General features: G+C 42.6%; 1 protein-coding gene across 2 annotated transcripts in view; it reads right to left on the reverse strand.

The window, feature by feature from the left end:
* LOC118088264 (sterol O-acyltransferase 1) overlaps positions 1-15,661 on the reverse strand; it is a 29,250-nt gene extending 13,589 nt beyond the window's left edge. Inside the window, exons 1-5 of one of the 2 annotated variants that reach the window (XM_035121661.2) lie at positions 15,515-15,661; positions 10,184-10,321; positions 4,970-5,028; positions 2,442-2,578; positions 2,273-2,332 (exon numbers count right to left, since the gene is read on the reverse strand). In XM_035121661.2, the coding sequence (XP_034977552.1) occupies positions 2,273-2,332; positions 2,442-2,578; positions 4,970-5,028; positions 10,184-10,304 (377 nt within the window). In that variant the 5' untranslated portion in view covers positions 10,305-10,321; positions 15,515-15,661. Of the gene's footprint in view, positions 1-2,272; positions 2,333-2,441; positions 2,579-4,969; positions 5,029-10,183; positions 10,322-15,322; positions 15,411-15,514 lie in introns of those variants that run through there. The other variant, XM_035121662.2, reaches the window with a different exon arrangement.
* Positions 15,662-16,844: the final 1,183 nt, after the last annotated feature.

The raw sequence follows: 16,844 nt of genomic DNA on the forward strand, positions 1-16,844 counted from the left end.
CTGAATATTTTCTACAAAATTCATCTGTCAATATACATAGGACCATCACCACTTTTTTTGGGGGGGGGGGGTACCGTTGGAAGAAGTGCCACTGTATAGACAAAGAGATTCTAGAATTGTTTCGAACCAGCAGGCTGAATGCTTTGGGCCATTCTGACAGGTGGGGAGGGAAGCATTCAACTGCGAATCATCTGCCATAACCATGACATCGGGGCAAGTCTTTTCCTTTGCCCGTACAATTTGAAATCAAAACCGGGACAAAGCATTGAAAGCAGCAATGGTCAACTGTGCTGGCAAACCCAGTTTCCTGTGCCTGCGTGGTTTGAAATCAAACCACGTAAGCAAAGGCACAAGACTTCGTAGGCACTGCCAATCGGCTGATTGGTAGCACCAGCAAACCTGCTTTCAGTAGGGAACTACATCTTTACTTGCCCCACAGGTGGATCCGGTTTGGGGAAGGTGGCCTTGCAGGTCAAATTAGGATGCCAGAGCAGGCCAGAAGCTCCACAGAGCTGCTCTAGACCTCATTTCACACAGACATTCTGCCATTTTGCACTGACTGGAGCCTTTTGTAAGCTCCACTCCATGCTATGTAAATATTTGGGTCTCAGAGGTTTACAGTGCTTATTATTCATTTATTATTAAACTAGCTGGCCCTGCCACGTGTTGCTGTGGCTTTTGTGTTAAATGGACCCTTTTCTGTTAATTGGACCTTCAGGAGTTGTAGGCCAAAAACATCTGGAGGGCCAAGGTTGAGGAAGTCTGATCTAGAGGGCACCGTACTAGCTGCCCCTGACTTAAAGAATGGCGGCGTGGAGTTTTACTGACATATTGTGGGTGAGGGAAATAAAATTTAAACTGCAAAATACATTCTGGATTAACATGGTAAAGTCTGGTTTTGCAGCAAGAATTTGTTTGTGTTTTCCATATTTTATTAACAAGATCTAAATAAAAATACACTAAAAAGAGAAAGAAAGAAAGAAAGAAAGAAAGAAAGAAAGAAAGAAAGAAAGAAAGAAAGAAGCCCAAACGAAGGGCCTGCAGAAACAAGTTTTGGATCAGAAAAGCCCAAACAATTGTCACTACAGTCATACCTTGGTTCTTGAACAGAATGCGTTCTGGGAGTTCATTTGACTCCCGGAACCAGTTGAAAACCAAGGTGCAGCTTCTGATTGACTGCAGGAGCGTCCTGCACCCAAACAGAAGCCGTGCCAGATGTTCAGCTTCCGAAAAATATCTGAAAACTGGAATATTCACTTCCGGGTTTCGATTGTTTGGGAGCCAATTTGTTCAGGAGCCAAGGCATTTGAGATCCAAGGTACGACTATATTGGAAACTTTGTTCCCAAATCAACAAAATATTTTGGAACGAAACAACAACCTGATAGGACCTTCAACTGAGCCAAGTAGAACAACCAATAACATTCTTATCTACCAGAGTTGGAACAAGGCACATCTTAATGCTCGTCTAGACCTTGAGCGTCCGGGCTGCAGGACTGTGTCCCTGAAATGTGATGGATTTCAAGAGCAGAGGGGAAACTGGCATTCTGCTCCCAATGAAAACAGACAAAACTGAAGTGCTTTTCAGCAACAATTCCAGCAGACTAGCTTGCTTAGAGCTGGAGTTCCAAGTATGGATAATTCTAACTAGAAGAGGGGTAGATCAGGACCCCAAAGCAATTGTATCTGCTCTTCCTCCCAGACTCCTCAAGCAGGAGTACCAAAGTTTAATGCTACATATTTGCATTTCCATATAAAGCTCTTGCTACACCTTGCAAGAGGAACACAGGGACAGATGGCCTCCAGAAGGTTCTGGGTCCAGCCTCCAGTTTAAAAGGATCAGGTAAATTGTCATGGGAAAGGCCACTGCCAGTCAGAGTAGATAAATATGGGCTAGATGGACAGAAAAGCCTAGTTCTATTAGGGCACCTGTTTGCTAATTGTGAAGCCCTTACTACTAGATAGGCGCAAACTTTACTGGATAACCAGACCACCCATGATGAGGCTGGATTGCTTAGCAATAGACACTTCTGGTCTGTAGATCAGTTTCTACAGAACAGAACAGCCATATCCATGTTAGAATCTGGGATGTGCAATAGCCAATTGACTGGAGCACTTAGAAAGATTAAGAATATCTGCTTTCAGTCTGCGCAGTATAAAAATGAATGGGATCCACTGGGAGGAAGAAGTGAGATATGGAGATAAGCCACCCACTATCAAGGCAACTTTAGCAAGGGCACTAGTGAAATGTACAATCTCATTAACATACTCACTCCAAAACAGACTTTCTAGCAACAAAAACTTTTCCATGCTCTGGAGGTGCTCTTGATCCTCTGTGAAAAGAACGAATATTCAGCAAGGTAGTTGTAGTTTTTTTAAAAAAAGAAAGAAAGAGAAATCAATATTTGATTCTGCTTCAGACTCAGCCAAGAACCAACATACTTGCTTTTGAAGCCACCATCTTTCTCGGCTGAGAAGGCAGGGGGCAGAGACTCCAGCTGAACGGACTTCGCAATCAAGCCATTTACTAATTCTGTAAAGTGGCTGTCGATCCGCTGCATGAAAGCTGGTTTCATTTGCTGATAAAATTTGGAGGAAGGAAGGAAGAGAAAAGAGAACACCTTAAGTATGATCGTTAAGTATTGCCTGGAATTTGCCTGCTAAAATGGAATGTTACTCTTTGCCTTCAAATGTAAGGCTGATTTCCTAACACCATGCTAACAACGACCGTGTCTCATTTCCTGACAACTGACTACATATTCTTGGACCCCAGTCAAAGTAACGGCCAGAGGGGCCAATGGTCAGCGCTGATGGAACTTCCTGGTCTAGCAACATCTGGTTCCCCATTACTGGTTTAAACCACCTATCAACAGCTCCCCAAGAATGAGGAAGCAAAGTAGCCAAGTGCAGAGCCTTTCTAAGAAAATAATAGCTAGCCTAGCTGCCTCCCATCTTGCTTACAAATAAACTCCACATATCTGACAGAAATCTGACCAGAAAACTGACTTGTTCAGCAGGGGCTTTTTGTTTCGTTTTTGTTATACTAGTCAAATACCAACCACATGCAAAACACACTCTTTTAGTCTATTAAATTTAAGGAAAGCGGACAAGTCCAAGAATAGGATGTAAGAAGGCACCATGTTCACCCACAAAATGCTCAGTTCTGGTTAACTCCCCACCATACACACAAAGATTCTTTAAAAATGAACAGCTAACAGTTTAATGAAGTTGCTTCAGAGGTGGAACCCTGGCTAGCAGAACCAACAAAAAGGTCTCTCACAACTCTACCCAATGGAGGGAAGAATGTCTAAAGAAATTAAACAGGGAAACACATTTCACTTAGGATTTCATTTTTAGAAGTTTAGCACTATGATTGCTTTGATGTGGCAATTTTATTTGGGTGGCAGGGGCAAGGGCAGCTGCAGCAGAGAGGAATACTCTTGTACTTCCAGAGTTATTAAAAAACAGAAGCTGTGATGGTGAACATTTAGCAAGAGCAGCAAACAAGTGTGATGGGAAGTTTCCCGGCTGCCTTGCTCAGCTCAGCACAGGGTGTTCACAAAGCACAGGGTGTTTTGTTTGTTTGTTTGTTTACAAATTAAAGGGCTGGTCGATCTGCCATTGCCGCTCCACACAGTCAACAAAGAATGATGCCAAGAGAGAGTGAAAAATAAACATAGAGAAAGCACCAAGAGAAGGGAAAGCAAGCTATAGGGTTTCTGCTGCACAGGGCAAACAGCACCTGAGCAACAACAGAGTTCCTGCTTTCAATGTAGCCCTTGGAATTTGCCTGGGGAAAGAGGTCACCTGCTGTTATCCATTCACATATTACAGACACAGCCCCCAAAACTATTATGCGCACTTTGCATCTCCTTTTCCCTGAGGCAGTTGACATACTGGCAAGACCTGTTGGGCTCCACTGCTGCCCCACCTGAAACTAGTAAGATGTATCCTGCTCTCCTCTATCTGCTCACTGCCAGGAAAAAGTGGGACAGTAGATAAGCTGATTCCCAGGGAAGCTTCTTCACCATCTTCCCACTAATTAATTCCTGATAAGTTCAAAGACTCAAAAGGGTTCCCAGCAATAGTTTCAGAGCCACAAGCAAATCCTCCCTACAGTCCAAAGCATGCAGGAACAGCCTAATCCCACAGCCTGCTGATGGGCATTCCAGTCCCAGTTTACCAAAACACTGATATGCAGCTCTTGTGGCTGTAGCTGCACTAAATAAGAGCAGCAACGTTTGGGCTAGTGATGGATCGCCAGTCTGTGAAACTTTCTTCTTCTTAAAAGACTTTTATTTTTCACATACGGTACAACAGCAAATATTTGAGAACGTATCTGCTTTCTCATGCACTCACAATTCTGTTTTGTCCTGCTTTTTCTTTTACTGCATTTAAACACACATTTCTCTCTCAAGATTTCTAAATGCATTTTGATATGCTTTCTTAGCGAAGAGCTGGCATATTTGAGAAATGTGAAAGTGGGTGAATAGTTTAAGTTTCAATCTGGCCAGGAGGTGCAGATCAGGCTGTTATTGTTGGCATCCGTCTGTCTCATGAGACAATGAAGTGTGCCTCCGGGGATCTAACCAAATCAGGTTATTTATACTGTAGTGGAAATCACAAAGAATGAATTCCTTAAGTATCCCACTTGCTAACAGACTAGCCACCTCCTGTGCCCTACAACAGCAGCTGAAGGTTTCTAAGGCACCGGAGAAAAGCAAGAGAAAAGGGTTGGGGGATAATAAAGCTACAAAGGACTGTAATGGTTCAAATAAAACAAAACAAAATGTCAGAAGACCTAGGAAATCTTTCAGCAGTCCAAGACTCAGTGACTTCCAATTACAGGATCTAGGATTGCTACCAGGCCAATATTATGCATAGATCTGTTGCAGATGGGAGGTGGGTTTTTTGCCATCTAGGGATTCCTCCTTATCAACTCATATTAACTACAATTCAGATAGGTTTACCTCAGCCTCCACCAAAAGTTGCATCTTTCGAGTGACCAAATGGTCAACGTCAACACGACCTGAGAGAGAGAAAAAAATCGTTACTGTATTGTAAACAATAAAGACAATACATACTGGGTGTAAGTTGTCCACAAGTATGAAAGGCAAAACAGGAAAAGTATGCAAACTGGAAATTTAAAGTATTTTAAAATCAGTGCTGAAAATAAGTCCACAAAAGTTACTGGCCCTCAAAACTTTCACTTATTCCCCTGCTGAGATGTACCTGCATTAGTAATCCGCTACTGACCAAAAGGAAAAACAACCTATTCCGATTTCAAAGGCTTCCGTTCCTGCAGTGCATTAAAACCGTAGTTAATTGGGGCAGACCATTTAAACTTATCTACCCAAATACTAAAAAAGCAGGAGGTGCTAGGGAGAAGGATTCTAGCCTGGCCACCTGCTGGACACCTGTATGATTCAACCATCCATGCACCGCTTGCCCCCTGCACCCCCAAGTGGTACAACCCAGGCACCAGTTCACTAGCCAAGTGAGAGCAAGACAGCAGTGCCAGTGACGGTGCACACAAGACATTCAACTGTGACGAAACGGGTGTACAATGCATAGAAATAAGTTTTTCTGAAAACAGAAACAAAATTTGTTTCTGCAGAACTGCAGTTAGAATGGTTCTTCTTGAAATTCTTGTCATTAAACAAGCATTCGGCACGGTATGCCTACTCTTTTCTTATAAAATGGCCTGGGGAAAGGAAAATCTTTAAATTCAATACCAAAAAATAAAGAGAACATTACCTGCACCCAGAACAAAGGAAGAGAGTTATGTAAATACATGGTTTTATTTTCAAATTGACAAACCACAATTAGGGCCATCGCTCAGCCTCCCAAGGGCCCTGCACCCTAGAGACGGGGTCTGAGCTTTCAAACAGGACTGAGCTTACAAAGTTGAGTGCTGTGAGGACAGAAAACAGGAACAGCTTGAAAACATAATTTGCCAGCTACGCAAATTCATCATAACTCAATTTATCATTCGAGTTCTAAGCTATGGTTAGAATCCAGTGGTCATCAATATGACAGCCCTAAGTGCACAGGTCAGCAGAGGCCTTCCCAGGCACCCACAATATCACACCCACAACCCACACACTGAAACTTGGCTTGAAAGCAGCATTTTTTCTATCACAAATGATAAAATAGTTTACCACAACAATTAATCCACTTTATAGATGTGCCATCAGGTCCAAAAAGATTGGAAAGCCAAAATAAATGTACTGGGTCCTAAACAAGATTTTACTCATAGTAGACCCATTGGACATGGTGAACACTGGAAACAATCCATTATTTAAGAACTGAGGAAGAATTCGTATTTACTTCAGAACTTTTGTTCATTTGCAGATTCAAAAGAAATCCACTGATAAATTCTTATAGTTAACAAGATAAGATTTCTGCAGTTACTGATGAAGAAATCTCATCATTGCATCTACTCTACACCAGCAACCCAGAGAGTACAGATAGAATGGGTGTGTGTGCCAGGTCCGAATTAATATATACCCCGTAATTATATATACTGTAAATCCAACTCTATAATGCAAGACTGCACAATCGTCTTATTGCCAAACTTGGATGGAACCACAAGACAGAAAGTTGGATTGACTAATATTCTTCCAGATTTGTCAGAAATGAGTCACTAAACCAGCATGACAAACTGCAGAACCCGTGGTCTATTTTATTATTACATCATCACTAAGAAGAAACTTTTGACCTTTCTATCAGGTTAGTGGGCACATGTTGAATGAAATTCCAGCCAAACTAGTGAAGGGAACATTCATATTAATAAAGGATAAATAAAGATCCCTTTTATTCATGAATTTCCTTTTAGTTTGGATTTGAGGTGCTCTTAAGTATGAAAGAAGGTTCAGCGAATGGCTGTGGATGTGCTGAAACTTCTGGTTTGCTAAAGGAAGAACTTGCTATGTGAACTACAGTGGTACCTTGGGTTAAGAACTTGATTTGTTCTGGAGGTCCGTTCTTAACCTGAAGTACTGTACCGCTTTATTTAATGGGGTCTCCCGCTGCTGCTGTGCGATTTCTGTTCTCATCCTGAAGCAAAGTTCTTAACCAGAGGTACTATTTCTGGGTTAGCAGAGTCTGTAACCTGAAATGTCTGTAACCTAAAGCATCTGTAACCCGAGGTACCACTGTATTTAGCTTGCAAAATGGTTCAAATGTAGAAACTAGGATGAGTGGAATCAATATAATTGGACAAACTCAGAATTAAATTTATAAAAAGCAACCAGAGCATTCCATCAGTATTTCTTGTTAGTTATGAAGTTTAAATAATTATAGCAATGCAATTATTCCAGGTCACATGACAACTCTTTTCTTTACTTGAGTAAAAAAGGGGTTAGCCTTTGATGTGAATATACCCATTTAAGTGTTCACGCCAGCAACAACCACTCCCAAGGTGGGAAAGCAATAGATCACACACCCCATGTTGTTGTTGCAATCTGCTTAACTGCACGCCTCCCCCCCCCTCAAATTCCTCCCCACAAGAGACGGGAGCTGTTGTAACTGATGCTTTCTCAGGCACAATACTCTCCCTGAAGAAATTCAACAAGTCAAGCTTTGCCTAGTATGAAAATAAATTTCTGGAGGAAGCTTACATTTTGTTTGTTTGACATCTTATTACTTGTGTTTAGCCCCTAACCTATTTTTTCAGGCCTCCACTCCACCCAGTAGTGGGACATAAGCTGGAATATGACATAAAGTACATACAAATTGTTGTCCTCTTTTGTGAATGGGGTGGTGGGTCCAACCCATATACAGTCTACTGAGCCCAGACAGAGGGTACACCTGACAGAGGCACCTGGAAAGTGGGGCACAGCTCAGGTCAGTGGAAGAGCACATGTGTTGCATGCAGAAAACCCCAGGTTCAATCTCTGGCATCTCCAGTTGAAAATGATGCATGGAATTCAACACAGTGCTAAGTTGGATATGTCTGTGAGGTATCAGGTTCACTCGTGCAATGTCACTTTCCCCTCTCTCTTCCCCCTGCATGACCCCTAAACGTGTTCTGAGGAGACTTCCCCAACCCTCCAGAGCAGATTAATACGTTACAGGACAGGGAAAGGCTGGGTTGGCGACTGGACCTCATTCTGTGCACACAAAGACTTGGTGGAATCCCACCTGATCACAATAAGGTGGTCTGAAGAGCAATTGCCTGTCAGAGTAAGCAGTACTGGGTCAGATGAACTGCTGGTCCAACTCAGTAGAAGGCAGTTTCACACCCAGCTTGAATTTTGAGTAAACATGCTTAGCAATGAACACCAGTATCCACACCCAGGAGCAAATTTCTGGTACCTCTTTCAATAAAAGCCACAATGCAGATGAGTGATCTATGGATTTGTACAGTATCTTGGTCAGGTAAAACAGGGGCACTAGCAAGAATACCCTGCTTTAGTTTCACAGAGCTGAAGCACAGCTAAGAGATACTAGTCAGCTAAGGGGAAAAATACAGTGCTAAGGTCAGATTATTAGCACAAGGCAAACACGCTCAGAACTGGCTGAGTGCCAAGTTACCTGCAACACACAGCATTATCTGAAGGAACATCACATAACTCTCTTCTTTGCCAAAGTGTTTATAGTGTAGCCCAAGCATTAAGGAAACTCTGCCTTTAATGAGTTATCTAATTAGAGTTACCTATACTTTCTCTTGATGTTTGATTAGCTGTTTGTGGTAATTTTAACAGTATTTCACTGAGGTTCATTTTTAATTGAGGAGTGTATGAAAGGTACTTTAGGAGCCCCCAATGCCTGAAAAGCAGCCTAAAAATAACATAACAATAAATTGTGACGTATGTAAATACCGTAGTAATGACAAGCCACTGAAAAGGCAGGAATCCAGAGAGAACCGAGAAAGGAAAGTAACTTTCCAAAGAAAAAAAACAAATGAGCCTGTGTTTAATATTAACCAACTACCGTATGTCCTCTTCCTCCCCAGCTTCAATTTTCCCCTGCACAAAGAAATAATCACTCATTCATCTGACATATCATTTGTGTTTGCAACACTAAGGAATGACCGAGAGTAACCTCCACCTCAGGAAATTACCACTGCCTTGCAAGTCCCGGACTACAAGACAAAGATCCCACATGCTTTCTTCGAGACAGATTAGTCACAGCTGAAATCCAACACTATTTGAGAGAAGGACAAAGGCATTTGCAATGCCCTTCCAGGAACACAGACCCTTGCATGTTATCTTTAGGGGTACACCAGCCCAATTCCCTATCAAACTCCAGTGGTGGAACATTCCATTTCCATGAAGGCTTCTTTCCACCCCAAACCCAAGAAATGACATAAAACAAGATGCAAACCAAGGCAGATTCTTCACATCAGGCTTGGATTTTTAAAAACTCATTAGACCTTTTATTCGAACCAAAAAAGGTGCTAAATTAAGAATAAGGCCCCTTAATTACAAGTTAGGCCCACTTAGGAATTATTTGTTTAAACAAACAAATAATCAATCAATAAATCCAGGGGAAATGCCTCTTTTGGCTCACTTCAGACATCACGCCAACCCATGTCTAAGGAATTATAAAGATGGTTTGGCTTTTTTTCAGACTGACAAACCACAATTAGGGCTATCGCTCAGCCTCCCAAGGGTCCCGCACCCTGGAAACAGGGTCTGAGCTTTCAAACAGGACTGAGCTTACAAAGTTGAGTGCTGTGAGGACAGAAAACAGGAATAGCTTGAAAACACAAGTTCCCAGCTATGCAAATTCATCATAACTCAATTCATCATTTGAGTTCTAAGCTATGGTTAGAATCCAGTAGTCATTGATATGACAACCCTAAGTGCACGAGTCAGCAGAGGCCTTCCCAGGCACCCACAATATCACATCCACAACCCACACACTGAAACCTGTTTTGAAAGCAACATTTTTTCAATCACAAATGATAAAATAGATAGATAAAATAGTAGGGTGTGTGTAGCACCACAACAATTAAGCCATTTTAGAGATGTGCCAACAGGTCCAAAAAGATTGGAAAGTTTTACTCATAGTAGACCCATTGGACATGGTGAACACTGGAAACAATCCATTAAGAACTGAGGAAGAATTCGTATTTACTTCAGAACTTTTGTTCATTTGCAGATTCAAAATAAATCCACTGATAAATTCTTATAATTAATCAGATAACATTTCTGCAGTTACTGATGAAATCTCACCATTGCTTGACTGTGGGAAAGACCAGTCTGCTTCAAGCCTCTTTGGCAAGTCTTCTTTCTCTTCTGCAGTCTCATAAGTTGATCGGCGATTCCTTACGGAGATATTTTCTTCACCCACCATGGTGTCAGGCTAACACACTGCAGAGGACAAAATTTACTTGCATGAAGTACTTCAGCTTTTTATGACCATGCACTTATCGTTCTTTATTGTATGGTGTAGAATTAGCCTATAATCATTCCAATAAGCACAGTGCTTCTTTTTTTTACAAAACAAATCCCTAGGCATCCTGGCTGCCAGAAAACATTTCTAAATACACCACTTCAGACTGATGAAAGTTGTGAAAACTGTAGAGGATGGGGTTTGTTTAAAACCACAAACTGTTCCCTTCATTCTCAGAGTCAGCCTCTCTCAATCTTGGCTGGGTCCCCAGATGTTGCTGGACTACAACTCCCATAATCTCTGACCACTTGTTTTCTCTGAATGTACGGTTAAAAAGGCTGCCTTAAACTTGTATCTTTCAAAAGACTTGTTCCGGTTGAGTATTAATGAAGGTAAAAGTTGCAGGAAATATTCCTTTAATGCTGTCAAAGGAAATCTTCCATAAAGGTAATATTTCACCACTTGCAGCCCTTGCATTTAAGGTGATATGTCAGTTAAGAGGGATAAATCACACATACACAGCACTTTTTCGCTGCCAATTCTGATGATCCTTGCTTTATAAGCAAAACATGAACAAGCCCTTTGCCCAAGCTGCAATTAAACCATAAAACATACAAATAATGATAGTTTTCTATCTCATCGAAATCAGAAAACTATAGTTCCCACCTCAGAACACTCCGGGATATTAATTAAGTCAGTGTTTGACTCTAGTTTATTAATCTGGTTTGTTCCAAAGCTGGCCGCCAGTGTTTCCTGGTTCAGATAAAACCAGAAAATGTGATTAACTAAAGGTTTCCAGCTTTGTTAACTCTTACCACAAAAGAAGGAGAAAACAAGTTATTCACATGCATATTTGGTCACTATCTCACCTTCCCTAGCCACATTCAATCAGGCAAATGGTTTACAGCAAGCTATTTAAGAGTCGTGTTTTATGCTTATGATAGCTGTCAAACTCCATTCAGCAGACTCTTCGCACTTATCTGCAAGTATTATTATTCAAAATAGTTTACCAAGCATCAAACATTTTAGAAACTTGAGGTCAAAACAAGAGGCTATATCTAACCAAGTCACACTGGCCGTAGACCCACTGAAATCAAGGGTTACAAATGAATTTTAAGTCTGTTGATTTTAATTCGTCTTCTCAGAGTATGCCTTGGTCAGGTTTATCTGCATTTTATTTTTTTAAAAAGACTCCCTTATACAATATTTTAAGAAAAATAAAAGCTGCCAGCATGGCACCAGGTGGCCCAAGTTACTAATACATTAAGAAGATAAAACAATGGTCCATCTGACTCACTACAATATGTCTATTAACTGCCAACTACAGATATTCACCTTACACAGAAAATCCACTGAGCTTAAAGGAGTTTTTGCATGCCTCACAGCTTTCTGTTCAAACTAGATGATAGTTACAGGTAGGTAGCCGTGTTGGTCTGAGTCGAAGCAAAATAAAAAAATTCCTTCAGTAGCACCTTAAAGACCAACTAAGTTTATATTTTGGTATGAGCTTTCGTGTGCATGCACACTTCTTCAGATACCTGAAGTTGGTCTTTAAGGTGCTACTGAAGGAATTTTTTTATTTTGAAAGCTCATACCAAACTAGATGATGTTGGAGATACAAAGGTGCCGCTCCTACCTGCACTCTTACTTCACACTAGACTGCCAGCAACTAGGGTGAGGAGGGATTTATATTTGGAAAACAGCATGTGGGAACCCTCCATCCTCTGGTGGTGGTGCTTCAATCAGAAGCTGAAACCATAGCCCCATTTTAAAATGCAGGATATATAAATGGATGGATGCATACATAAATAAAACAGGAGGACCCAACCACAGATCTCCTGGTGTCGTGTGGAATTTAATATCACTTCTGGAAATTTACTGTGCTTCAGGCTGTCTAGTTCAGGATGGATTCAATTCAAGACCAATTATTATAACAATTATGTAGCCATCAAAATAACATTTTTGAATATTCGAAATATTTCACATACATTTTCTTGCTCCTATTCTACAATCTTTTAAGGTAGGTCAGTATTATTATCCCATGTCTTGCATATGAGAAGTGAAGGGCAAGAGACAGGTGATTGTCTAAGGTTCCAAAGTAAGCTCATTGCAGGCCCAAGATCTATACAGTGGTACCTTCGACTTCCGAAGGTTTCGACTTCCGAAGTCGACGACCCCGGAAGTCTTTTCGCCGCGCGCGCGTTCTGCGCAGAAGTGGTCCGTACATGCACAGAAGCGCAAAATCGCGCTTCGCGCATGCGCGGTACGGGCACTTCGACATCCGAAGACCTCAACTTACGAAGAGTGCCGCAGAACGGATTGTCTTCGTAAGTCGAGGTACCACTGTACCAGGGATTTCCCGACCCATATAGTTCAGTTCCATGGTCACTACAACACCACACCAGTTCAGCATTAGTTAATTTAATTAAAGTTTCCCATTTGTAATTCAGATGCTTCCTACATATTAGAAAACTTTCAACTCCCCTGCTTTGAATTCAAATTTCATTTAAAGCAGCTTTGTTTTTAAACAAGAAAAGTTGACTATAATTTAATTTTTAAGAGCCACAAAAGTTTATGGCATTTCAAAGATTTGACATAGCTCCAATTTGATGCAGATGCTAGATTAGACCAGGGGTAGGCAACCTAAGGCCCGGGGGCCAGATGCGGCCCATTTGCCTTCTCAATCCAGCCTGCGGACGGTACGGGAATTAGCGTGTTTTTACGTGAATAGAATGTGTCCTTTTATTTAAAATGCATCTCTGGGTTATTTGTGGGCCATAGGAATTCGTTCATTTTTATTTTCAAAATATAGTCCGGCCCAGCACATGATCTGAGGGACGGTGGACCAGCCTATGGCTGAAAAAGGCTGCTGACCCCTGGATTAGACCATCTGGATTTTCCAGTCAATCAGAACCAGAGAAGTTGAAAGAACTCCAGGAAACCTGCATATTAGAGAAACAAGGGAGGGGTAAGTGTAACAGAATGCACTGGTAGTCATAGGGTGCCATGTGATCAAACCACAAAAAGATGTGACAGTGTATAATTTAGGAACAAGAAGCTAGATGAACTTCCAAATGATTAAGACAGGTATAAAAAGGACATCTGCTGGCCATCACCTCAGAAACAGAGAGGAACTTTTAAAGGAGCAGGAGGGGCATGGGTCTCAAAATCTGAACTTCAGGAAAGCAAAATTAATCCAGATCTTAGGACAGCAGTCCTTAAGAAAATGGGCAAGAGCAAGTTACTCTGCAATTTGTATAAATTTGTATAAATTCCTCTGTGGAAAGGGAATAAGCATTTTGCGTCAGATTTTTGAAGAACCCCTTTCAGAGGTTCAGTTCCTACTCATGAGCTTCCCTAGTTATCCACTGTATGAAAACTCTTTACAGTGGTACCTTAGTTCTCAAATACCATGGTGTTGAAACAACTTGGAACCCAAACATTGCAAACCCGGAAGCAAGTTTTCTGGTTTGCAAACTTTTTTCGGAAGCCGAACATGCTCCGTTTTGAGTGTTCCGCTTCCGTTTTGAGTGCCACACTTCTGTTCTGAGTGTTACGCTGAGGTCTGTCTGCTTTTGCTATTTATTTTGTGGTTTTTGCAGCTTTTTTGTTTTGTTTTTGTGACTGTGTGTAACCCGGCTCACCTACTGATTGATCGTGTGACTTCAGTATATTGCTTATTGCTTTCATTTTATGGATCAATGGTCTTGTTAGATGGTAAAATTCATGTTAAATTGCTGTTTGGGGGATTGTTTTTAAAAGTCTGGAACAGATTAATCCATTTTGCAATACTTTATGGGGAAAAACACCTTGGTTTTGGAATGGATTTCCGGAATGGATTAAGTTTGAGAACCAAGGTACCACTGTAGTACAGCCAGGATCTATTATAACTTCTCCAGACATCACTTTTATCAATGTCTCTCCAGCCCATCAGCTTTGAATTGCATTTGTGACCCAACAGCAAAGCATTCCTTATTACTCTTGCCTTCCCCAGTGTCTCCCATCTCCTATCCGTAACACCTTCTGGAATCCTCCCAGGGTCAGAGATTTCTACGGGTTTGGAATCCAGGACCTCTAACCCACCCCAGGGTCCTCCTGATCCATTTCCTGAGAAAGAAAGGGATTAGCTTCAGTATTCCCTGCCCTCATGACCTTAAAGAATAATAGATTTACAGTGCATAAGCTGTCTTGGAATAGACACATGAAGTCTTATCCTCAGTTTTGCACACAGAGAGAAAGTGTGGTAAGCAGTGGGCTAAAATGGCAACAAAATGCAAAAAACTACAGGCTGCTAGCAACTGAATTAAAGCTTTGATCAAATCAGCACAGACTGTATTTTCTGCATTGCTTTGTCATTTGACCCCACGCTTATCTTCAGTCTGGCAAATGATAGGAGCAGTTCACAACTCTGATAAAAAGTGGCCTCTGGTGTCCGGTCCGGCAAGCCTCTCCCACCATAAATATGTTACTTTTTAAGGTGCCACCAACTGGCTGCTATTTTTCCTCTTTTAATCGTTGCCTAAGTTTTCTCCCTCCCCTCTGATATCTTTCCCACCCGGTATACACAATCATTAATTTTCGAACCGTAACCTCTTGGGGGGAATCAACCTTAAAAAATAACAAACAAACAAAAAACCCCACTAAACTCTTATTCTATAAAGCTCAAACTACGTAAATAATTCTCAAACGCGGGTGGAAAAAAGGAAGCCCTTTGCCCCGTTTCTCTCTAGCCGTTTTTGCCTTCCACCCCTCACTCCGAGTAAATCCGCATCCTCCATTGAGCTTCCTGTTCGAAAGAACCACATGCGCTCGTTATGGGCCGTCGCTCCAGACCCCCAATCCTCGTTTGCACACTTATTTGGCCAATAAATCCCCTTGGATCCAACGTGGCTGACTTGTGAGTAAAGAGGGGGGGGGGGTCAGGCGGCAAATGCCCTTCTGGATTCCCGGTGGCGCGGCTGGGTTTAGCCTTTACGCACGAGAAGGAGAGGAAGAAGGGGCGGCCAAGGGGCTCCCTTCGCTCCTTGTCCCTTCCCCGCGCGCCATCGCTCCCTCTCGACGGAGACCCCTCTCGACGGCGACCCCTCTCCCGGCCCTTCACCGCCCCTCGCGCTTCACCCCAGTCCGAGTTCCACCATCACCGGGATCCCCAGCGTCCCCGGCGAGCCTACCTGCGTTTCCGTGTCTCTTCTCCACCCTACGCCGTCGCCTCCAGCTCCGGCTTTTGCAGCTCCCCCCGCGGCGAGGAAGGGCATGAGCGGCCGCTATATGGCTGGGTCCTCCTCCGCCTTCGTCACGGCGGGCCGGCGAAGGGGGAGGCGGAGGGAACAGGAAACGTCGCTGCGCATCAGCAAGAGGCTCCGGCTACTGGCCGGAGAAGGAAGGCTTCTTAAGCGGTGTCCACGCACGTGCCGTCGGGGGAGGTGGCGCTTCTAAGGGGAGGTCGCCGCGCGGTCTTCTTGCCGGAGCCTGCTTAAAACACCGCCGCCACCGGAATGCAAAAAAAGAAATCCCTGTACTGTATAAGGTTGGGGGAGAAGAGAGCGGGGTGGTCACAAACTTGCTTTCTTTTTGTGCCGTCGTCATTTGGGTTGGTTCTCTGTGTTCCTTTATTAATTTTCCATATGCTGTATTCAACATTAAAGTCTCACACCGAATTTAACTGGTCCGTAGAAAACCAGAAAATAGAGACAATGCGCACTTTTGTAACCCAATAAATCTTGGGGGCTTTGTTGATGGAGGTGAGCGCTGATGGGGGGAACATCTTCACCACCACCGCCTATACCCTGAATTTGTGGGAGGGAAATAATAAATAAATAACTAAATAAAATTTTATATGTCACCCATCTGACTGGGCTGCCCCAGCCACCCTGGATGGCTTCCAGTAAATTTACACATCAAACCAAGTAAAACATCAAACAATGAATCCCTGTGACCAGGTGTGTATGTGGGGGGTGGAGGCTAAATAAATAACAAAAGAATGGCTGGATGTCTGGATTCAAATTGTGGGCCTAAACTCACTCTCCAGCAGGGGAGAGCCCCAGTAGCAGAGTTTAAACTCACAAAAATCAAGTAGCAGTGTAGCGTGGGAATGTAGGCCATGAGACCTTTTTCATATCCTGTTTAGTTGCATCCAGTTCCTGCCCCTGTTGCAGTGAACGGACCACACACTGGTAAGTAAGTTAAAAATGCTTTACTTACAGATTCAAAGGTCAGATTCATGCATTTATCCAAGCAGCAGCAAAGAGAACACAGGCAGAATACCTTTGGGTAAAAAATACAGAAAGATGATTTCAAACATGCACTCCAAGCTTGGACATGTCTTCATTTGTTAGTTACATTGAGAAAGAGAGGAAGAGGAAGAAGCTCCACTTCCTTATGAAGAAAAGGGGTGTGACCCACATAAGACAAGGAAAAGAACTCTGTAGTCTTAGCCCAGGGGTCAGCAACCTTTTTCAGCCGTGGGCCGATCCACTGTTCCTCAGACCATGTGGTGGAGCC

This window comes from Zootoca vivipara, chromosome 7, assembly GCF_963506605.1.
Source record: "Zootoca vivipara chromosome 7, rZooViv1.1, whole genome shotgun sequence".
Lineage (NCBI taxonomy): Eukaryota > Metazoa > Chordata > Lepidosauria > Squamata > Lacertidae > Zootoca > Zootoca vivipara.